This window comes from Sorex fumeus, unplaced genomic scaffold, assembly GCF_029834395.1.
Source record: "Sorex fumeus unplaced genomic scaffold, SorFum_2.1 ptg000051l, whole genome shotgun sequence".
NCBI lineage: Eukaryota > Metazoa > Chordata > Mammalia > Eulipotyphla > Soricidae > Sorex > Sorex fumeus.
Window position 1 is genome coordinate 28508576 of NW_026606108.1, and position 24861 is coordinate 28533436.

Here is a 24861-nt window from a genome sequence, read left to right on the forward strand (position 1 = left end):
TGTGCTACACTGGAAGGATTCAGGGCACCACCTGGGGTGCCAGGGATTGACCTGGGTCAGCCGTGTGACACGCAAGAGCCCTACATGCTGTACTATCTCTTCAGCCCCCTGATTAGGTAGTTTTAAAAATCAACTCCATCCATATTAAAATGGCTCCTATTTCCCCAAACAAAGACGATCTAGGCCATTTCCAAAAAATTTCTCAGCACCCTGTCCTGTGCGTATACTCTTGCAGACCTACATTTTAAACTTCCAGGTAATGATTTCACCACAGACATGTGCTTTATAAAGGGACAAACACTAGCTCTGAAGTTTCCAGAAGTGCACTTTGACACAGAAATGCACCCAAAGCTCACCAAAGCATCTCCGTCCATTATCAGACAGTACAAAGCCAGGGGGGCAGATGCACTGAAAGCCCCCGGGAGTATTGGTGCAGGAACCGAAGAGACAGATATTGGGATCTTCATCACATTCATTAATATCTGCAGAAGAGTAGAGAATCTATTTAGTCAAAGTGCTGGCAAATATTTGAACATTATTTACTTGCCCATGGCTGGACACAGTAACAACAAAGTCTCCAATGGAGACGTTACTGGGCCCGCTCGAGCAAATCGACGATCAACGGGAGGGCCTTTACCTTTACCTTTACCTTTACTTGCCCATATTATAACAGTCCATTAACAACTGGATATTTAATATGTAATGGGAGATTATATATGCAGTTTCAGAATCTTTGTATGTTTATTTTTTGGGCCATACCCAGAATTTCTCAGAGATCACTCCTGGTAGTGCTTTGGGGACAATATGGGGTATCAGGGATTGAACCCAGGTCAGCTGTATGCAAGGGAAACACACAACCTGCTATACTATCACTCTGGCCCCTTCAAAACTGTTTTTTTTTAAGTCAAGTCTCAATTTATTTTTTTAATTTTATTTTTTAAATAAATTTATTTACTGAATCACCATGAGAGCAGTTACAAAACTTTTGGGTTTAAGTCTTGGTCATACAATCAAAACTGTTTTTTAAAAACCAAACTATTAATGCATCAGAAATCAAAGATAATACACAATTCCAATCAAGGAGATGCTCCAACTCCCCGTACTTAATCCCAAGTGGGAGGCACGTGTCTCACCTGCCAGGGAGAGTTCAGCCTCTTATAGGCATTGTTGCTTCACCTTGCACCTCCTGTCAATCCCTGCCTCTGATGCCCCATCCCTGTTCGGATCTTGACAGCATCTTGATTTTTCCTTCACCTTTTATCTTTTTGAAGCAACAGCAATTGGCCTGCCAGTCTCTCTCCACAGTACATCCAAATGCAACATCACTCCCATGCAGCTCCACACTGACTTCTGCATCTCCTTCTCTTCACAGTGCCACCAGGGCTATCTCTCTAAAGCACAGTCTACTCACAAACCTGTGTCTGTAGTGGGAGTTTAGCATCTCCCCACCCCAGCCCTGATGAGCTTCTCAAAAGAAATCAGCCTTCCTTACCAGTGATGTTTGGACTTTTGTCACTGGCGGTGCTTTACCTAATGAACTACTCGAATACACACACCACAGTTCCAGGAGCAGCAGAGTACAAGCTCCACAGAGCCACGGTGTGTGGTGGGAATCACTACCACAAATGGCAGCTTCTGGTATGAGCTAATTCTCGATTTCTATTTGCAAGAGAATGGCACGAGTCATATCACATTTTTCCAAGGAATACCCCTGCAGTGTCCCCACACTGATGAAGGCTACAGGATGAAGCCAGCCTTTAAGCAGGTCATTCCGTGTCTCTTTCCACACTCAACACTGTGTTCTCATTAACCTCTTATTGCTGGCTCTTTGACTCCTGAACTCCTGTACGTGCTAATGTCACTAATCCTTTGTGACAGGTTTCCCTGATGCTCCATTTCTTCCCCACCACTCCCATTATGCACAGCTCCCTCTGGGCTCCCACATCCTGAGCACACCTCAGAGTTGGTCTCACTGGGCTGTCATGGAGCTTCACAAATAGGTTTCCTTGTAAGTCAATTTCTTTCCTGGGCCATCAACTGGCAGGCAAGGACTGCATCTTTGGACTTTGGCAGTGCACCGCACACAGGGGTGTGTGTGTGTGTGTGTGTGTGTGTGTGTGTGTGTAAAATCATGTTTTCTAGAATCTCATCTGGGAAAGATGGGTAGAAGAAATTCTGGTCTGAAGGAAATATTCCTACAGCAAGGAAGTTAATAAAAAACAAATTTCTAATGTGTGCCCCCACCCCCAAATTCACAAATTTCTCAAGAGATACAGAACAGTGGGGTTGTTAACCATGAACAAAAAAAGAATTTCTGAAATTTAATAAAATCGAAACAAACCACTATTTGTTTTTACTAAGAAGATAGATAGCCAAATTTGACACAAAGAATCATGTGCATTTTCTTACTCTCCCAGTGAAAGACACAACGCTATTATTACATAAAGGGATGACTCACCTGGATAACTAAGACTAGGACTGTGCAAGAATGAAGAAAGCAAGAGAAAGAAAGGATCTTAAACTATTCAAAAACACTCTTACATGATTTTTTTGTATTATTTTAAGTATTAAGACCACCTTATAATGGCAGAAAGAAAAGGGGAAAAAACAAATTGGAATGACTAGAAATATACATAATAGAGGATTACGTGGTCTAAGAAACAATTGAATTCAGTGAAATATCAGTTTCTTTTAGCTCTGTGTCTCTTAATCCTTAGAATGTGAAGAGGAGAAAATCATCTCTTTAGGAGGGATCTTGCTGAGGTTAATAGAATTTTTTCCTGTTATGCAATACAATGCTAAAATATCCCCTTTAAGTAGTTCTTTCATTGAAATGACCAAAATACAATATGGGTTCTTATGAATTTCAACAAGACAGTAAAAAAATAATTTGTGTAAAAGTAAGAGAAAGCAATTCCATTGTCAGTCTTCTTGTTCACCAGGTGGCCAGGAAGCGCCTTTTGATGTGGCCGCAGTGCTCCTGTGTACTCGAAGAGTTTCCACAGAAAATTTATACTATGACAAATGAATTAGTATTTTCTGTTTTGACACCAGGCCTTCCCCTGGGGGATGCGGTGAAGTCTCAACAGCATTGTCAAACTCCCTGCTTCACATTTCGAAGACTCTAGACACCTTTAATAGTTGTTTTAAAATTGGTTGCCAAAGATCACAATTTTTTGTAGACACTTCTTAAATTCAGTAGAAAGTTTGTTGACATTTGGAAAAAACATTAAAGTCCACTGAAAATTCTCTGACTAGTGCACTATTACTGTTTATGAAAAACCTTCCATTCCTCAACGTTTCATTCCCTTCTCATCAGTTCTGACGGGTCAAGAAACCTAGGTACTCTAAGCTTCAGACCCTGGGTTTGCATACTTGCAGTCATTTGGAATTAGGATGTTTTCCACACTGTCTGTACTAGATCTTATTACACTGAATACTTCATGGCTCATAGAATAAACAGTTTCTGCTTACCAATGCAGTTTTCACTTTTTACTTCATACCCTGGAGGACAGATGCATCGGAAGGACCCCTCCAAATTCTGACAGGTACCGGGAGAACAAGAGCCAGGAAGGGCAACACACTCATTGGTATCTTAAATGAGAAACAAGAAGAAATGTGATTCAAACAGAAGATGTAGAAATGTCATTTCTCTGCTGAGTGATATCACATGAACTTAGCTCAGGCTCTTTAATCTGAGTGGACACCAGGGACAAATATGTCAAGACATGCTTTTTGGACATTTTGAAAATTTTCTACTTTTCTTTCATTGTTTCTATTTTTACTGAGACAAAGATAGCCTCAAACTCTGTGCCCACTCTTATGAGTCATACCCAATTGCTGGCTTCCATCTTATCCAATATTTTGCGTATCTTACTTTGGTGATGGAATCAGATAAGTGAAATGAAATGTGGATGACTCCCCAGATTCATCAGTAAGGGAGGAATTCACATTTTATTTTACAAAAGAAAACAAAAAGACTTTATTGTTCACATACTCACCTATACAGTTTTTGCCATCTGGCGTAAGTTCATAACCTTCGTTACATAAACACTTGAAGGAGCCAATTTCATTGAAACACCGCCCATTTCTGCAAACCTGACCAAAAAAGGAGCTGCACTCATCTATGTCTGTAAGCAAACAGGAGGTCACTTTTCAGAAAAAGTTCTTGCATGAATGTGTCACAAGCTGTAATTTTCCAACATTATTGGTAAACTTATCAGAACATTACAAAGGCTCCCCTCTTAAGGACCACAGAACTATAAGGTCACATTACATCACTACGTTATTTTATCATAAGGATACATTTATGATATTAATAAACCTCATACTTTTACAAGCAGATTAAAGGTGAAGGATAAATGTGAAGCTTTCCGTTTCCAGTTGAAAGAGCATTTCTCTTCCCTTAGGCAAGAGAATATAAAGATTTCATGTGATTGTCTAATTTATAGATGACTTTCCTGAAGATAAGCTAACAATATCAAAGCAAGCATACCAAATACACAAAAAAGCAATTAATCAAAAATATTCTAGAATTGCTGGTATGTTGCTGACAGAATAGAGAATTTGTAAAGAGAAAAATCCCTAAGTGTAAGAAGTTCAGGGAATCTCAGGGTTGGTTGCATTTGAGTAATTTTCTGAATTGTTTGAAGATTGTACTATGATCAGACCTGTGACCACATCTTTAGCTATTTTTGGCTGTACTGAGGATCTTGTAAAACTACAGACAAGAGAGTAGCAACTGACTAAAATGTTTCCTAACTTCAGAATTTTCAAAATAAAGAGACACATATTGCATTTAATTTGGTGGACCTGAATTGTGAAGACACTGGTAGAAAGCCTGAGTTATTGCCATAGGTAAAAAATAAAGACTTCAGGAAAAGTCACCTAAAAACCTAGACTCACTAAGGTCAAAGTTGTCATTTCTCTTTTACCATTTCCTTTTTCAACTACAAGAACCTTTTCTATATTCTATATAACCAAATCAATTCCAATTTGAATAATTATTAGGAACAAAAGCTAAAATCCTATGCCATGCACAGGAGGCAGTATTATTTTACACTGAAATTTATAGTAATCAGAAATTAAGGAAGTTTCTGAGGGCTGTTTGGAAATCCAGTCATTCTGTTCTATTTCTGTGGGAAAAGAAATCTCTGACTCCAAAGACTGACTGAAAATGAAGTTTCAAGACACAACATGTTTATAATTTGGAGAATGCCAGTATCAGAAGAAACTGAAAGGGGATAATACGAAAAATATGTAATAACACTGAAACAATGAGACCTATCTTCAATCTCTTCAATTCCATCTTTATTTATTTATTTATTTATTTTTGCTTTTTGGGTCACACCGGCGATGCACAGGGGTTACTCCTGGCTCTTCACTCAGGAATTACTCCTGGCGGTGCTCAGGGGACCATATGGGACTCTGGGAATAGAACCCGGGTAGGCCGCGTGCAAGGCAAACACCCTACGCTCTGCGCTATTGCTCCAGCCCCTTCAATCCCATCTTTGGCATAAAAGTCCACCCCATTCATAAGGCTGTTCCACTGCACTTACTATTTCCTGATTGGCCTTTCTGCCAGAACAGATTGACTAACTGAATTCAATGCAGCTGACTGTCTTATGATTCGTTAGGCCAATATTGTAGTTCTGGTGAGCTGAAACTTTGCTAATATTAACTCCTATCTTTTGTTGTAAATTTGCAATTTTAATAATGCAAATACCAATTTTTTTGTTTTATTTTTATTCGGTATGTTGTGTAGCTATGAAAGAACTGCAGTATGAGACTGACTGTAATGCTTACCCAGGCAGTCATTGTTATGAGTGAGCTCAAATCCGGGGTAGCAGAGACAGTTGTAGGAGCCAACAGTATTTTTGCAGGTCCCATTTCCACAAGGATGCCTCTCACACTCATCAACGTCTACAAAGAAACAGTGACACGAAGAAATTAATTTTTTAATCAGAAAAATTAACCGAGTTAAGACTATCTTTTTTAAAAAGACTTTTTGGTGTTGTTGTTTTGTTTTGGGGCCACAGTTGGTTGTGCTCAGGGCTTATTCCTGTCTCTGTCAGGGGTCACTCCCGGTGGGGGTGAGGTTGGGGGACATATGTAGTGCTGGGGATGGAATTCGGGTTGGTCATGTGTAAGGCAAATGCCTAGTCACTGTTCTACTGCTTTGATATTTTATTTTATTTTATTTTAGGGCTATATCTGACAGTGTTTATGGTCTACTCCCAGTTTTGTGCTCACAGGTCAGTCCCAAGATGGGGGGTCCATGTGTTGCCATAGCTTGGATCTTAGCCTTCCACATGCAAAGTATGCATTCAGTCACCGAATTCTCTCTTTAATCTTAAAGATTACTTTTTTAAAAGGACAAACTTAGATTTTCCTCATTTTCTATTATAAAATTATTTATTTAAGGAAATAATTTTGAAGTAGAGAAAACTCTAAATTGTATAATTATGAGAAAAATATGCAATTTACTTATAGGCAGATGTAATTCTGAGAACTAGCCTAAGCAAATGTCCCCTTAGTGTAGATGTTTAATTAAAAAAAGGTCTGCTTGTTAACTGTAAAGCAAACAATCTTTTAAAGCACTAAAACAATTTGTTCCCTTAAACGTTATAAATCTCTCCTGCCTTGATATATACAAAACTTACTATTACAGTGAAACAAAGATAAACTTTAGTCCCTAATTTTAGGAGAATACAGATAGAAAAGTCTACGTGCCCTTAATGTTAATAGTTTTATGAATAAATGAAAGAAGAAATATTTAGGGGTGTGACCCTCTCATAGGCAAGGAGGTTATCTCTACATTATGAGTTCCAGGCTGCTCATTCTCTTCTGCTATACATTGTTCCTTAGGAAGGAAACTGGTTAAGAGAAATATTACTGAGGAATCATTGTCAAATGGTTGTAATTGAGGACAGATTTCCTTCCATGTGAATCAGAATAATAAATCTCACATCTTTGGGGGCGATTTATGCTCTCTCCAAGTGTAGAAATAAGAGAAGCAAGTACAAGCAAGCGTTGCTAACAGAGGGTCAGATTCTCTGTGTTCTTTGCACTAACATCCCCTAGACAATTTTTCCAGTCTCCACTGGAAAAGCCCACAGGGCAGGCTTATAGGGCAGCGGGGGGGAAGGTGACAGCCAGGTGCTCCTCACTGTAAGGAAGTGCTAGGAAGAAAATTAGTTCTGTAGTTCTGAAATCAGACTTGACTGTTCCTGTGGATAACAATTTGAACAGTGAAAGTGTAGATGCACAATTTCAGCTTTTTCAAAACTGAGAACACAGTGACCATTTAAATGGAACTTTTCTCCTTCAAGTGCAAAATATGAATATTCATTCTTTGCAGAGAGAGAGAGAGAGAGAAAGAAAGAAAGAGAGAGTGAAAAAGTATAACAGTGCTAGATATGGATATCAGTTTGACAGATTTATGCTCCGTTTCAGTATGTCCAGCCTCGCTTCACTTCTAAAATTTTATTATTAACCAGCTCAGCAAGACAAATAATAATTAATGAGCACTATTATTACTTCTATTTTAGCTACCGAGAAATTCTGAAGAGCTTTTCTCTATTTGCTTCTGAAAATAGTTTTTATTAGTTAAAACACAAAAGCAGAAAAGTCTCATATATTCAACAACTTGGGGGGAAAGTTTTGTGTGTGTGTGTGTGTGTGTGTGTGTGTGTGTGTGTTGTGTGCATGTGCATGTGCTCATGCATCTGTTTGCACATGCATGTATGAGCACATGCATGTGTGTTCATTTCCATTCTGGCTTTCTTAGTACTCTGTTGGAACTGAGAAATGCTTTCCTGAGTAGGAACAGAGCTGATAAAGGGGTACTCAATCCCATATAAGCTTGAATGTCCCAGAGTGTATGTTTAGCACATGAAAACTGACAGGGGATGTAAGGTGGGGGATTAAAGAACATACAGAAGATTGCTATTGCTTGGCATTTTATTTATTTTTAATTAATTAATTTATTTTTGCTTTTTGGGTCACACCCAGTGATGCTCAGGGGTCACTCCTGGCTCTGCACTCGGAATTACTCCTGGCAGTGCTTGAGGGACCATACGAGATGCCGGAGAACGAACCCGGGTCGGCTGCGTGCAAGGAAAACGCCCTATTCACTGTGCTATCGCTCTGGCCCCATTGGCATTTTAACATGGAAGAAAACCTTGAAGAGTTTAACATAGCTAAGTTTGGTAAGAATTTTCTGACAAAGAAATGTTAGAAACTTGTGGCAGGAGACAGAACTGTAATCACTCTAGAGCCTCACAGCTCTCCCCTTGAAACTCAGGTGCTCCTTCTTACCCATGCACATGGTCTGGTCCTGAGAAGCCTTGAAGCCATTGTGGCAGATGCACTGGTAACTTCCTTGCAAATCGACACAAAGGCCGTGACTGCAAACATTAGGAATTTCTAAACATTCATTGCGATCTGAAACAAAAAAGAAAACACACGTTCCACATAATCTGATTTTTATTAAGATTCCTTTATTTTTTCATAGGCATGTTTCTATAACCTGCTGTTAATAATGACAGACAGGCTGAAAATGAACCATAGCAACAACAGAATCAAAATAAGGAAGGCTTTAAAGTTTGAAAACTTCTGTTTTAAAAAAAAAATCAATGCAATTTTTATATGGGTGATGTTTATCTTAAGTGTGCTTTTTTTAATTTTAGGTTCAATCCCAGGAAGGACCATTGATGAGATCTCTTTTCCCGAGAAAAATGATCTAAATGATATGGTGAAACAGCTCCAATATGAAAGGTTTATTTAGAAAATCTTCTCAAAATCAGTTTTGAAAATGTATTTTTATAGGTAGCACTGTAGCACTGTCCTCCCTTTGTTCGTAGATTTGCTCAAGCGGGCACCAGTAACGTCTCCATTGTGAGACTTGCTGTTACTGTTTTTGGCATATTGAATACACCAATGGAAGCTTGCCAGGCTCTGCCATGTGGGCGGGATACCCTCAGTAGCTTGCCAGGCTCTCCGAGAGGAATGGAGGAATTGAACCAGGGTCAGCTGCGTGCAAGGCAAATGCACTACCCGCTGTGCTATTGCTCCAGCCATTTTTTTTTATTAGTGAAACACCATGAGGTACAGTTGTAGATTTACATTTTTTTTTTGTGCTTGGGTTTCGATTATACAATGATCAGATACCCATCCCTCCACCAGTGCCCATTTTCCACCACCAGCTCCAGCCATTTTTATAGGCAAACACATACCATTTCTTTGTGTCACAAATCTAAAGATCACTGTCTCAAAGACTGAATCTGTATCTTACCTACACATGCCCCGTTGGGTGAAAGTTTGAAACCTGCAGCACATTCACAGCGGTAGCTTCCAGGACTATTGATGCAATCTGCGTTGCGCTGGCAAAGATTATCACCGTTGCTGCACTCATCAATATCTGAAAAAGCAACAATCCCATTTTAAAACTTCTCCTGCTGCATTAGTATTACACTTAACCAGTTGGGTGATCAGCTCTTAATCACTCAACACTGCATTCGTATCACACTTAGTCAATTGGGTGATCAGCTCCTAATCTCAATGAAAGAAAAGGGAATAATCAAAGAAGTATCTAAAATAATCAAGCGCATGTATCAAATGTTTTTGGATAAAGGGCATACATGTATCAGATTACCTTCACAGACCAGAAGAAGGTCATTGTAACTGAATCCTGTAGGACATTCACAGCGAAAACTACCAATCTGGTTGATGCACACACCATTTGCACAAATGCCTGGAATCTCTTTACATTCATCAATGTCTGAAAATGAACAGATTTGGTCAAATGTATGCCGCTATGCTTAATGTATTTACCATAAACCACTTGAATAATGCTATGTATACACTGGAATGAGGAAATATAGTTGTCAAAAAATCAGTTCTACACTGGTATGAACAACACCAAAGCTTATGAAAACATAAACCATAAAATGAATTTTCTTAAAATAAGGGCAGAAAAAGTTTAAATTGCTGATCAAATATGATGAGTGATTTTTGTGTCAGCACAGTAAATGAACTCCCTAGGAAATCAAGTGTCTTCTTGTCAGGCTACCCTGACCGTTGCTATTTATCTCATAGAAAATGTGCATTATCTTAGTTTTAAGTACTTTGTTATACATGTGTTGATAGTAAAATTATACTGTTTTTTTAACTTTTAAGGAAGGAAGGTAGAGTGAGCTGAAAGCACATATAGGAGGATATATTTAATATAATTGATAATTCTATAAAACATGTCACTCAATAGAGAAAGGACAAAACAAATATGCACTTGTGAAAGTACAACTAAAGGTTAAAAAAATGGACTGATTACACATGTAAAATTACTCATGAACCAGGAAATTTGACCAAAACTTTGAACTTGATGTGCATGAAATATTTAAGTAAGTCACCTACAGTACTTACCATCAGACTATCCTGAAGAAATAATACTATTACAACACCCCAGAGTCTCCAAGCACTGTATTTTACTCTTTTTTTTCTTTTTGGGTCACACCCGGCAATGCACAGGGGTCACTCCTGGCTCTGTGCTCAGGAATTACCCCTGGCAGTGCTCAGGGGACCATATGAGATGCTGAGAATCAAACCCAGGTCGGCCGCATGCAAGGCAAATGCCCTACCTGCTGTGCTATCGCTCCAGCCCCTGTATTTTCTCTTATCCAACTATAGAGACTGGGACCAGATTATTATATTTTAAAGTACCTTAAACATTAAAAAAGCACTTCCACAGAGACAGGGTGGGGGAGTGGGAGGGATAGTGGGATCATCGGTGGTGGAGAATGGGCACGAGTGGAGGGATGGGTACTTGAGCATTGTATGACTGAAACATAAGCACGAAAGTTTGTAAGTCTGTAACTGTACCTCACGGTGATTCACTAATAAAAAAATTTTAAAAAATTATTGAACAAATGGCTTTATGAATATATTCAAAAAACACTGAATAGAATTTATGAAATGTTTTATACGTGTATTAAAAAAACTCACCAACAGCTTTTCCTGTGTGAATGTCAAAGGTGAATCCAGGTATATTTCCACATATGGTTTTAAAGTCAGCTTTAAGATATAAACAATCACATTAGTAAAACTGTGCTGCTCACATAAACAGATATCTTATTATTTACAACCAGACATTTAAATTTCTATTATATTTATTCAACAACAATACCAGCTTTGCCAGGAGAGGATCTAGGTATACTTTTTTACTGTTATTATCATCCCCGTTGACACTTATGAGTGTCCTAATACAAGATGGATCATTATAAGATTCAAAATATCTACTTAAGTGGTTTCATTTGTTTATTTATATTTTGGTCTGTGGGCCACACCCAGATGTGTTGAGGACTCACTCCTGGCTTTGTGTCCAGGGATCACTTGTGGATGGGTTCTGGAGGTCATATGGAGTGCCAAGGACTGAATCCAGGTTTGGCATGTGCCATGCAAGTGACTTACCTGTTGTATTGTCACTCTGGCTGGTTATTTTATTTTTTCAAAAATTCTGAAGTTAAATTTTTTAAGAGACTCAAAAGTAGACTAAAAATTGCACAAAAGTATAAACATGGAAAACTAACTTTATAGAAGCTTTAATTTTTTTTATTTTAGCACCTTGGTTTACAAAACTATTAATGATACAATTTCATGCATCAAATATTCTAGCACTAAACCCTTCATCAGAGTTTCCACTTTGTCCCCATCATTGTTCCAGTGTTTCCCCCATGACCATGGAAAGCTTTCTACTAGAGACCAGTTCTCTGTTTCTGCTCACTTGTTGTCACTGTCACTGTCACTGTCCTCCTGTTGTTCATCGATTTGCTCGAGCGGGCCCAGTAACATTGTGAGACTTGTTACTATGTTTGGCATATCGAATATGTCACGGGTAGCTTGCCAGGCTTTGCTGTTCGAGTGAGATACTCTAGGTAGCTTGCCAGGCTCTCCGAGAAGGGCGAAGGAATTGAAGGTGGAGGAATCAAACTCAGGTCGGCCAGGTTGCCCGTGTGCAAGGCAAACGTCCTACCCATTATGCTATCACTCCAGCTCCCTTGATTTCTTTATATCCCACAAATGAGAGATCATTCTATGTCTGTCCTTCTGACTAATTTCACTCAGTAGGATACTCTCCAGATCCATCTATGTAGCAGCAAATGATATGAGTTTGTTTTTTTTCCTTTCAGTTGAGTAGTATTCCATTGTGAATACGTACACCATAGTTTTTTATCCAATCATCTGTTCTTGGATACTTGGATTGTTTCCTGATTTTGGCTATTGTGAACAGTGCTCCAATGAACATAGGGGTGAAAATATCTTTTCTGTATAGCTTTTGGGCCCTTGGGGTAGATGATAAGAAGCAAATTTTCTGGATCATATGGAAGCTCAATTCCTAGTTTTTAGAGAAGTGTCCAAACTGGATACCAAAAGAGTTGGCTCAGTCAACATTCCTACCAGCAGTAAATGAGGGTCTCTTTCCCCCACATTCCTGCAAACACTCTTTGTTTTTGTTCTCTGCTGTGTGCCAGTCTCACTGGTGTGCTAGTTAGGTGTTTAAATTCTTTTCTTGTTTTCATATGCACAGCTTTAAAAACAGTTTAATATTTTTGGTAGATTAAAACATCAGATTAAAGATTCAAAAGTTGATTATGAATTGCACAAAGGTATAAACATGCAAAACTAATTTTATAATAACAAAGTAGTTTAACAATGAGTAATGATTAAGACATGAATTTTGTTTTTAAAACAAAATGTCTTCATGAAAGCTGAATATGAGGTATCAAAAATGAAGCATCATGGAAATAAAGGAGGCTTTAAGAATTCTAGATGTAATTCACCAAACTAAGACCATTTTCACCAAGAAAATTTAGAAATTTCTACATTCAATGAAGCCGAATGATTCACCTCAACAGAAACAGAAGTGAGTCAAACTGATGAGAACAGTATTCGGGACTTAATATCTAATTCTTTTACCAGCATATACCTAGGATATAGAATATAGAAAGAGGCACATAATATTTGCTTAATTAATGGTTTCCCAATAGTCTGGCAATATGTGAACTGTAATTTGTATACACTGTCTCATTTAATACTCACTAAAGCCATATGAATGAATTACCACCATAATTTATTTAATGCTTTTTAAATTAGTTTGAGTTTGATGAATCAGATTAATTAAATGGACAATTAATCAACTTAAGGTAAGATAATGAAGAGGCAGTTCATTATAAATACAGATCTATCTTTCAAACCTAAACACTTGACTTTCACAAAGAGAATGTCATTTAATTCACCAAACCAGTGCTCTTACACCTCTAACTAAAGGATCTTTCAGAAAATGATTGAAATGTTTCTATGTTTGATAAAATGAAATAAAACAATGCAAGTTAGAAATAAGAAAATTCATTTCTCCAATGAATCTAAGCCACAAATAATGGCCACAGGGCAATTTTCATCACATTTCTTCTGAACTTTATTTCATCATCACATTAAATAAAATATTTTAATGCGCACAAAGTCCTTAAGTTAGTCCTTAACATAGCTTCATTGCTAATGAAGCTTCTTGGAAAATCCAAATTTAAGTAAATTGACATAATTATATTATGCTAACTATACAAACAAGAGCTAAGTTATTATGGCATAACTCTGCTCACAAAAACATCAAGTATTTTCTAAATGAAGACCCAAACACTACTAAAATTAAGCAATAATTTACTTTTAATTTAAAATTGAAAATTTATGGATGTTTAGTTTTGACTTAAATTTATTTCCCAAATCATTGATTCCAGTTCAGGACTGAGGGTGACCAGAGTCTGTTCTGGCAGCTCGTGGTACAAGGTAGAGCCAACCTTGACCAGAACACGATTCCATTTCAAGGGGCACTAAGACCCACATCCACACTCACTGGGACTGGAACAATTTAGACATGCTTATAAACTTAATACGATTAGCTTTGGGATGTGGGAGAAAACCCACAAAGACAAAAGGAAAAGGGGCAAATTCCACAGAGACAGTGGTCCCAGGCAGAAACACATTTTTCCTTCTTATCAATATTACAACACAATAATAAACAAAATGACAAATTAAAAGGCCTGCTATAATATAAGAAAACTAATATACAATCACTGTTTCTTATTTGGTTCAATTGTTATCATCTGTAGTTATTAAGAGTGAAGACCGTCAATATACAGACAGCCAAAAAAATATATGCTCTGTATGACTCATCAGGGAAATAGAAAATTAAACAACAACGAGGTATCACCTCTTATCAGTGAGACTGGCACACATCACAGAGAACAAAAATAAATAGTGTCAGCAGGGATGTTTGGAAAAAGGAACCTCATCTACCGCGGGTGCAAATGTTGATTGGGCTGACCTTTTGGGAAAACAATTATTGACATTTCTCAAAAAAAAAAAAAAGAAAAGAATTGAGCTTTCACAGGACCCAGCAATTCAGCTTCTTACTTCAAGGGGCCCAAAACTCTATTCAGAAAAGGCACTTGCATTTCTATATTCATTGCGTAACTATTCGCAGTAACCAAAATCTGGAAACAACCCAAGTGTCCAGGAACAGATGACTAGACAAAGAAATCCTGGTTTATATACATAATGGAACACAGAGAAGAACACATGATGCTATTTGCTGCTATGCCTATGGGTCTGGAGTGTAGACTGTTGAATGAGTAAGTTAGGAAAGGAATAGACACAGAATGGCCTCTCTTATATGAAGGCAAAAAGAAACATAGTAAGGAGATAAAAAATGTCTAAAAGCAACTGAGCTGGAGAACTGGTCTACAGAAGCGAGATTACCACGGTGAGAGTTGGTGGTGGGGCTCAAGGGGTAGGATTGATGGCTCTGACACAATGGTGGAAGGAAGTGGACACTGGTGGAGGATAGGTCACGGTCCTCCTGTTGTTCATTGATTTGCTCGAGCGGGCCCAGTAATGTCTCCATCGTGAAACTTCTTGTTACTGTGTCTGGCATATCGAATACATCACGGGGAGCTTTCCAGGCTTTGCTGTGCCGGCGAGATACTCTCGGTAGCTTGCCGGGCTCTCCGAGAGGGGCGGAGGAATCGAACTCGGGTCAGTCATGTTGGCTGCGTGCAAGGCAAATGCCCTTCTACTGTGCTACTGGTGGAGGATGTGGTGCTAAAATTTTGTATGCACGACACCCTATCATGAACAGTATTGTAAATCATGGTGTCTAAAATCAAAAGAATTTTATTAAAAAAAGTGATTATTTTTCAGATTATAAAGGAACAAAATGGGGAACAACTTTCAGACCACTATTTTTTGTTGCTATATTATCATTCAACTTTTCTTGCTAGAGAATATTGTGAAAAAAATTTTACTATATAAATACTAGTTTAGTTTTCTTCCTAAATATTTCAGACATATTAGGGAAAGGAAGCATATGAGAAAAGGATGCCTTTATGCAAGTTTTACTCATAACTTTCTGGGTATATTTTAAACAACTGAACCAAAAAAGAAACTTAAATTGATGATTCTTACATTGCCACACTTCTACTTTCATATCTAATCTAAAAAAATACAGAGCAATTGCTTGATACTTTTTTTTTCTGAATAAATGCACAAATAATTGGGATGTTTCCAGAGAGTTAATTAAAACAGACCAGTGCTATAATCCTTAACTCTTTAGTGTTGGGGGTTTATTCTTAGGATTCCAACGCTAAGGACCCAGTTGAATTACAGGATTACGATTCAACAGGTATTTCGTAAATCAGTGCTTGAATAAGACAAGCCATCTGGGAACTGGTGTCAGAGGATGCTGCTGGGTATTTAATGAGCGAGTGGTTCTGGGGTCGTGCCTGTTTGCCTATGCTGCACCATCCGAGGTGGCTGTTGTGGATGTGACCTTCTGAGGAAGAACGAAGACACGCTGTATGCTTACCTGTTCCTGGGGTTGGGCACGGTTCACATGGTTTGTTCCAGGCTTTGCCAACATTGTACGTGCAGCAGCACATCCTCTTTGTCACATTAAAAGGCAGCTCATTCTCACAAGTGGTTCCATTATAGCTTCTGTAGCAGAAGCTCTTCCTCATATCTACATATAGGAAAAGCACATCAGCCAGACAATCCTGCCAGCAAGTGTCTCTCAGCAGCTCGGTACCCTGGTTACCTTGGACCCAACTTGGCCAGATTTCTCAGCAATTTGATGGTGCCTTAGAAATTTTTATTTATAGTGAATGTAAATCATATCCTAGATTAACATCTCCCCAGTTTTCAAACAAGGGGCTTTATTCTATTTTTCAATAAGTTAATACCAAAAAGTTAATACCTATTGCTCTACTTAAAGGCATTTACTTAAAAATATGACTCAAATTAAATATGTTTTTATGTGTAACAGTCATTTTAAAGAAATAAAAAGAGTACGAGAATATAATAGTAATATTGGATGGAATTGTTTATTTTGGACTCATGGCTTTTTAAAAAAATACAACATTTAAAATGACAACATAGTTAAGGGCATTTTTAAGATTTTTTTGTAGATTTACTCTTTCATAAAGACTTGATTTCCACACAGTAATTCTGAAACCCGAGTGCTGATGGCAGACAGCAACTGTGATCTGCTGACCCCCAAGTCTAACCCCAAGCCCAGCACTTACCCATGCAGTTGTGGCCTCCATTGACCTGCATGTACTCTGGCGGGCAAATGCATGTGTAGTTTCCCAAGGTGTTGTAGCAGGTCCCAGGCCCGCACACACCAGGATGTGCGAAACACTCATCAATGTCTACAGCAGGCAAGGAGAGATACTCATCAATAAAAAGGTTTTACATGTCTCTATACATTTATATCATTTAAACTCACTAAGCAAAACAAAAAGGATCACTTCCCAAATCCACCTTTCCCCTCAAGTTTAGAACTTAAAGCAATTACACAAAATATATGCTCCACATGGAGATTCATATGACAACATATTTTTCCTTTAAAAAGCAGTCAAAGATGAAATTATCAAAAGAAATGATTCCACAGTGCAAAGAACAATTTAAATGGCCTGTATAGCTTTAAAGTTGAAATTCCACTGTGCTTAAATGGATTTGCTTTAAATCTTGCTTTCCTCTTCTGTCATTTAAACCCAATTTTCATGCCAACTTTAAACTGAATGCAGTTAGGAGAGCTTTTATCTTTATGGCTCCTTTCAAATTAGCACCCATTTGGAGATTCTAGAATTAGAGTAGCTGGCTTGTGATTCCCCTTTTTAAATCAGATGCAGTTCTGATTTTCTTCCAGATGCAGTTCTGAAATTCTTCCAGATGCAGTTATTTAACAGGTTCCAAATTAAAGATTTTAACAGAAACAACTATTTTTATTATATATAAATGGAAAATTAGATACCTGAAATTCATTTTTAGAGGCATCCATTTATCTCATAAATAAACATGACATTCTATTCTAAAGGAGAATATGTAATAAAAACATAAATCTATATTGATGAATATGATGGAGAATTTACAAGTCCAGAGGGGAGTCAGACCCCAGAAGAATAATTTTAGGGCAGATTTAACTGTGAGAACTGGAAGCAAGAAAGAAACCTCCAGGGCTTTACTTAGTGAGTACAGTGGGCATCTGCCTTGCACATGGCCAACCTGGGTTCGATCCCCCACAATCCATATATTCCCCTGAACATTGCCAGGAGTGATTCAGGAGTGCAGAGCCAGAAGTACCCCTGACATTTCTGGATGTAGCCTCCAAACCATAAACAAATAAAATAAAATAATAAAAAGAGGGACCCGCATTAGTCAACATTATGAATGAGCTTATTTGACAATGAATGCATTCACTCAACTCCCACTGATACTCCATTTACTCAGAGAAAAGTAAGAGACAGGCATAGAAAATAAGCTGTGACTTCGTTTATCTGTCGTCTTGCAACTTAACCTTAAAGAGCTAGTCCTTGGAGGAATCCTCTGACAGAAAGTGAGAATGGACGCTTTCAACAAGGCTGGAGCAGTAATTTTGCTTTATACCACCCCAATAATTTCACTGATAATGTAAAGCTGACCTCACCTTCACAGATGCGGGTTTCCTCACTGAGGTAGTAGCCTTGTGGGCACTCACATTGAAAGCTCCCGAAAGTGTTGATGCAGTTCCCTCCCTGGCAAAGTCCTGGCAGTTCCTGGCACTCATCAATATCTGCAAACAGGGAGACAGCTCAAGTCACATGCAGCCTGACATGAATAAGCAGAGCAGTCATCAGGCTTCCCAGCATCTGCTCTGCCACGCAGCCATGTGAATGTGCACTTAGTTGGAAGGTCTTTTCTAACATGGAACTTCCTTGACTTTGTTTTGAGACTGTGCTATAACCTAAAAACAGTGATTAGAGTGAACTGGGGCTGATTAAAGTTGAGGGATAATGAAGAAGAGTTTCTCTACACCACAGACATCAGATCACTGAAGTAGGTCTGACCTGCTTCATTTATAAGCAGTTTATCTTGCAGTCTGAAAACTGATTATCCATCTGAAATTCTGCAAAATTTAATCTCATTGGCATTACTTCAAGCTAGTGTTTCCACTCACTTTTATCCATAGTAAAACTTATTTATTTTTTCCTTTTTCAAATCTGAGTGGGGATCATAGTTGTGCTCACCTTCTAAGATGATGGTGATGGGGTTAGGTCTGAAGCCCTCACCTCCGGGACACAGGGTATAATATTCAGCTACCGAATAAGGGAAAAGAGAAGAATTGATATTGTGCCTAAATGTTGGGACAACAAACAGACATTCAGCAACTGTCAGATTCAAGATACACATCCCAAAGCAGCATGGATCTGAATTTTCCTTAGTGCCCTTTCAAAGACATTTGACATGAAGCATCATCACTCCATTAATTATACGTACAGTCAAATAATGCAAGTCACATTTTTAAATGAAATTTTTAATGTCTAACATCCTTTGTTAGACAACTGTACCACAACTCTTTTGGCTTATAAATAAAAATGCAAAAATTGGATAACTTAAATTTCTTCTACGTCAACGTTTCCATTTAAGACAGAACAAAGTTGATTTCAGGAACATAACAGTTCCATGAACCAGAACTAAAGTAACATTTAAGATAAACCAGGAGTGACCTTTATCTGTGATACCATGGAAAACTGATAGCATACCACTCATTGTGGTGTGACTGTGGTTAACAAGCGTTTTTTTTGTTATCATCTGATGAAAGACAATAAGAGGGGAGCAATTCAAACTATTTTGCATAAAGTGGTCTTGGCTGTTTTCACTCAAATTGGTTCCTGAAAGTGATTCATTTCCCAAAATTTTGGGAGCTCCTTCATTGCTCCCTTTCCCAGCACAAGAAGAAAAATGGCAACTTGTTTCAGCTATCAGAGCTTGTTTCCTTTCTCTTCAGTGTCATACTCACTGCTATTGACTGGGGGACACGTCTCGCAGGGGTTCCCCCAGGCTTTTCCCAGAGAGCAGCAGCAGGAGGAGCGGCTGACGCCCACCCCAATTTCTGTGTTGCAGGACAGACTCCCATCGCCTCGAGGCCCAAACTTCAGGTAGCAGTTGCCTACACGGTTGTCTGCAAGAATGACACAGGAACTTAAATTTGCTCTTTTACAGAGTAAAATCATAAGCACTCAGTGAAATCCCAATTCTGTGCAAATAATAGGGAAGGCTTGGTTGCATCTTTACACAGAACATTCTCTCACCTTCAACCTTTTCAAGACTGAGTTGCAGAAAGTCAATAAACAATGACAGACATTCCTATAATTAGAAATACATATAGAGCACAGGAAAATGCAGGCAGTAAGAACTCATACAAATGGGACTTATTGGATCTCCTGTAGTAGGAATGCTAGACTTTTTTTTCTTTTTTGGTATAACTAATCTCTATCATGAGTTTGTGACTAATGGGAAAACATCAGGAATATATTCACATGATGTGTCATATTACAAGACTTAATGGAAATCCTACCACTTTCCTCCCCATCATCTCCATTCTCACATGGTTTAGCTTTAATAGGCACTGTGAGTTTTGAAGGCTTGGGGAACAGTGGGCTGCACCAACTGCAATGCCAAGTGCTTTGCTCACTTTGCTATCTCTTCAGTTCCCAATCTTCTGCATTTTCAAATAAGAAACTTCTTGTTGCTGTTTTGGGTCACACCTAGCAGAGCTCAAAGGATCATGCAGTTCTGGGGATTTAGTCTGCTTCTCCTGTACATAAAACATGTATTGTAGCCCTTTGAACTATTTCTTTAAGCCCAGAAACTTCCTATCTTAAAGACGTTCATACCCTGAATCTCAGAGTCAATCTTTGATTTCTTCTATCATCCTTCATCCACTCCATGAGGCTGCCTGTATTTCTCTGTTCTGCTTCTCACCTGCACCCACATAGTGTGGGGAGTAAACCTAAGTCCCCTTCATGCAAAGCTCGTGTCAACCCATCGAATTGCCCCTGCAACTCTCAACTCTGTTTTTAAACTATGTGATATCTCACTAAGAGGCATTACTGAAAAAGACACCATTACACAGTTTTCACCAAAACAATAATAAAATTAGAATGTAATGTAAAAAAAAATGTATGTGGAGTATGACTACTACTTACACTGCCTTCCTTGACTGCACCTGGGTTCATTATCCCTGCCTGTGCTGTGGCAGTGGTTTGCTAACTCCTCCTTCTAGTTCAGTCTTTTTTATTAGTGAAACACCATGAGGTACAGTTGTAGACTTACAAATTTTTGTGCTTGGGTTTCAATTATACAATGATCAAATACCCATCCCTCCACCAGTGCCCATTTTCCACCACCACCACGGATCCCAGTATCCCTCCCACCCCCCATCCCCCCCATCCCCCCTGCCTCTATGGCAGGGCATTCCCTTTTGTTCTCTCTCTCCTTTTGGGTGTTGTGGTTTGCAAAAGAGGCATTGAGTGGCAATCATTTTTGGTCTATAGTCTACTTTCAGCATGCATCTCCCATCCTGGGAGTACCCTCCCAACACCCTTTATTTGGTGCTCCCTTCTCTATCTGAGCTGCCTTTTCCCCTACCATGTGTGGCTGACCTCCAGGTGATGGAGTAAACCTCCTGGTACTTATCTCAGCTATTCTTGGGTGTTAGTCTCCTATTTTGTTACTCTATGTTCCCCACATGAATGCAATCTTTCTATGTCTATCCCTCTCTTTCTGACTCGTTTCGCTTAGCATGATACTTTCCATGTTGTACCACTTGTATGTAAATTTCATGACTTCACCTTTTCTAACAGCTACATAGTACTCCGCTGTGTAGATGTACCAAGGTTTCTTTCACCAGTCATCTGTTCTCGGGCACTCAGGTTTTTCCCAGATTCTGGCTATTGTAAAGAGTACTGCAATGAATCAACAAGTGCAGATGTCACTTTGACTATACCTTTTTGCCTCTCTGAGATATATTCCCAGGAGTGACATTGCTGGGTCAAATGGGAGCTCAATTTCTAATTTTTGGAGAATCGTTCATACTGTTTTCTAAAAGGGTTGTCTAGTTCAGTTTTGAACCCAATCCTGTCCACTTCCTCATTGAACCCATTAGGAGCCACTTTGGATTGGGCCGCTTCTACCAGTTTCCCATCTCAATCTGAGAAAAATTCTAAGCTCTTCCCATAGTCTACATATATCAATCTCTTGGAGAGTTTTCTCTTATTCTCATTCTCTCTCTCTCATTCTCTCTCTCTGTCTCTCTCTCTCTCTCTCTCTCAGAGTCTCTCTCTCTCCCTCTCTCCCTTCCTCCCTCTCTCTCTGTGCAGAAACTTGGCAAACTTATAATTCCTCCTATATCACGTCTACATAATTTATCTTGCCTCTGTATCTCATTTCTCTTCTTATAACAGTAGGACTATGTCTGCTATTATTTTACTATGTATTCTAGTTGAGTGATAATTTGCTTTCATGTGCACATTTTTTCTCTTTGGGTCACACCCAGCGATGCACAGGGGTTTCTCCTGGCTCTGCACTCAGAAATTGCTCCTAGTGGTGCTCAAGGGACCATATGGGATGCTGGGAATCGAACCCAGGTCAGCCATGTGCAAGGCAGGCACCCTACCTGCTGTGCTATTGCTCCAGCCCCTAGTGTGCACATTTTAAAATTGACAGTAGTGTTATCTTGTCATCTATTCCATACCATTTCCTAACTTCCAATCTGCCAACTTTATGGTATCATTTAAAACGAATCAAGCTACTCTTCAGCACAAATTATTAACTGGCTTATGACAAGTCATGCTTCCATGAATCTCTCTACATGTGTCTCTGAATGGTTGTGAGTTACTTTCTTTGTCATCTACAGTCAGAGGAAGAACTGCTCAGCCAGAGCGTGTGTACTCAGCCTTCAGTGTAAGAAAATACAGCCATTGTCATATAATCTGCCACCAATGGACCCTTTTGCTAATTATGAGACAGAAAGAGTGTTAAATCTATGGAAGACCTTTCTGAAACAAATAAAGCCCTGGACTATCAATCATGCAAACAAAAAAGTCTAAAATGAAAGCCCAATCCTAAACCTGCTGGGTGCAGAGTGTCACAGCCCACAACCCCCAGCAGAGCAGAAGGCTCAGGAAGGGCCTGCTTTCCACCCACACTTTCCATTTTCTACAGGTCTTCTGATTTTTGCCAGCCTAGTAGGAATAGCGTGATATTTTTAATTGTTGTTTAAATTAAAAAAAAATTTAATCATTATTTTAATTTTACATTTTCCATTATTATCGATGGCGTGGGGCATTTGTTCACTTTTGGACTACTCTCTTTGATAAGCTGCTCATTCATAGCTTTTGCTCAAGGATGTGTTTAAGAAAGACTGAGAGGTACAGGACTGAATTTCTGGGAGTGAAGCAGTTCCTCAGGGTATTTCTGAGGTTCAGTGGAACTTTTTACTATGTAGCCAGGACTGAGACTCACTCTGTGATCTGGACTGCTACTGTAGATCTGGTTCCTCACACCCTGCCCCCTCCATGCCATCCTCCCTCTGTATCTTCAATATCAGTATTCTCTCCTACCATAGGCCCTTCGCACCAACTGCCCCAGTTCTTGGGAGGCTTCTCCTCTTACAAGCTCAGCTGATTTGCTCCTGTCCAGGACCGGAATCCCTCCCCTACCCACTGCCAACAGCACATGTCAATTCTCCTTCAACCATCTCCAGTGTTGATCTATTCTGGCTTTTGACTCCCTGCCCACAGAATGTTATTCTATCCCTACACAGTTGCAGTCCCTGGAAGAAGAGGCACTCAATATTTCCCATACAAACAGTGCTTAATAAAAATGTCAGAACAGGCGTGACCACAAATCACAAGATGTATTCTCTAAAACTGAATAGCAAGAAAATTGTTATTGTCAGAGCAGCAAAGAACTCCTCCACCTATTGCAAGTCCACAGAAAGACTAGCAGTAAAGACAGCAGTCAAGCTTCTACTTTAGGAGGCTATTTTCTGTTTTTATTTTTATTTTTCTTGTTTACCCATAAAATTACCTATATCATTTGCTCATTTGGGAAAAACATCCATCAAGGTGTAGGAAAGGGGCAGATGGTAAATACTGAACAACTATAGTCCAAAGATCGGAAACCAGAAATGTTGCTGAAAGAACCAGCCCCTTTATCACCCCCTGGCCAAGGTCCTCCCTTGGCTACTTCCTTATCTCCCCCAACTTCTTTCACTCCAGGAGTTTGACTCATAAATCCTGCTCTCCACTTTCTCTCTTCTACTTCTCCATCTATTCCACTTCATGACCTTGCCAGTCAGAGGAAAACGGATGTACCAACGTTCTACCACAGTGGGTTGTTCTAGCCAACGCACAGGACAGGGAGCCAGGAGCTAAAGACACTGTCTCAGTCTGTCCCTGGCAAGCTCTGACTCCTTGGACAGATCATCCAACCTCTCTGACCTATGGGTTCCAGACCTGGGAGAGGAGGAAGCTGGAGATGTCTCAAAAATTGTTTAAAAATCGGCCTTGGAAGAAAAACACACAAAACGAATAGATAATTTGGTAATTTAGAGTTTTAAAGCGGAAGGACAACTTAGTTCTCAAACTAATTGCAATAAACATTTTTACACAGTCTGAATGGTTCAACTCTACATAATTCTGTTTATCTTTTATTGCAGTTACTTACCCACACAACCCACCCCAGTGGGGTTCAGCTGGAAATCAGGCGGGCAGTTACACTCGTAGCGACCAGGTGTGTTGACACATAGGCCATTCACACAGTTTATGGGATCTGCACATTCATCAATATCTAGGAAAAACATTGACAATCCCCACATTAACAGCTTTACTTTGCATAGGCACACTTCTGTTACAAATAATTTAGAGACTATTTTAAAAGAATAAGATCAGCACAATGAAGTAAAGATCAAGCCCTTGATAGACACTTAAAACAGGTTCACAAATCACATGATACTCAGAATAATGTCATCGATAAATATCCTTGTTAGGCAATATCAGTTATTATATTATCACCCTGAAAAAAATTATGAGTACTGTCTTAAAATTCATACTTCACTGGTTTCATGTTAGAAACCTAATACTAAGTTGTTTTTGTAAAACTGGTTTGAATTCACACTCAAGCATAATTCGATCAAAATGCAACTCTTTTTAAATAACTCAGTTTAGATAAGCAGAAAGTTGAGGAATTTTCATATTTAGCATAAAAATATTCATTTCAACCAATAAGAGTATTGTTGGTCTCTAAAATGGTCTTACCTGTACAGTTCCCTCCTGTCCTGTCCAACTCATAGCCATCATCACAGATACAATGAAACATTCCCGGCAAATTATTACATGTTCCAAAAACACAAATATTTTGGAAGGAGCATTCATCAATATCTGAAAGTTAAGAAAGCAGTGATATTTTGTTCACAAATATATATGAGTAGTT

The 24861-nt window shown here is 38.9% G+C and overlaps 1 protein-coding gene across 1 annotated transcript in view; it reads right to left on the minus strand.

Moving 5' to 3' along the window:
* The window catches only part of FBN2 (fibrillin 2), a 294085-nt gene that overhangs the window by 35875 nt on the left and 233349 nt on the right, over positions 1–24861 (minus strand). Inside the window, exons 35-49 of the mRNA XM_056124409.1 lie at positions 24687–24809; positions 24097–24219; positions 19385–19546; positions 18612–18680; positions 18032–18157; positions 16629–16754; positions 15914–16066; positions 11002–11070; positions 9656–9781; positions 9296–9421; positions 8320–8445; positions 5806–5922; positions 4002–4130; positions 3475–3594; positions 357–482 (exon numbers count right to left, since the gene is read on the minus strand). Of these exons, the coding sequence (XP_055980384.1) occupies positions 357–482; positions 3475–3594; positions 4002–4130; positions 5806–5922; positions 8320–8445; positions 9296–9421; positions 9656–9781; positions 11002–11070; positions 15914–16066; positions 16629–16754; positions 18032–18157; positions 18612–18680; positions 19385–19546; positions 24097–24219; positions 24687–24809 (1821 nt within the window). The remainder of the gene's footprint in view (positions 1–356; positions 483–3474; positions 3595–4001; positions 4131–5805; positions 5923–8319; positions 8446–9295; positions 9422–9655; positions 9782–11001; positions 11071–15913; positions 16067–16628; positions 16755–18031; positions 18158–18611; positions 18681–19384; positions 19547–24096; positions 24220–24686; positions 24810–24861) is intronic.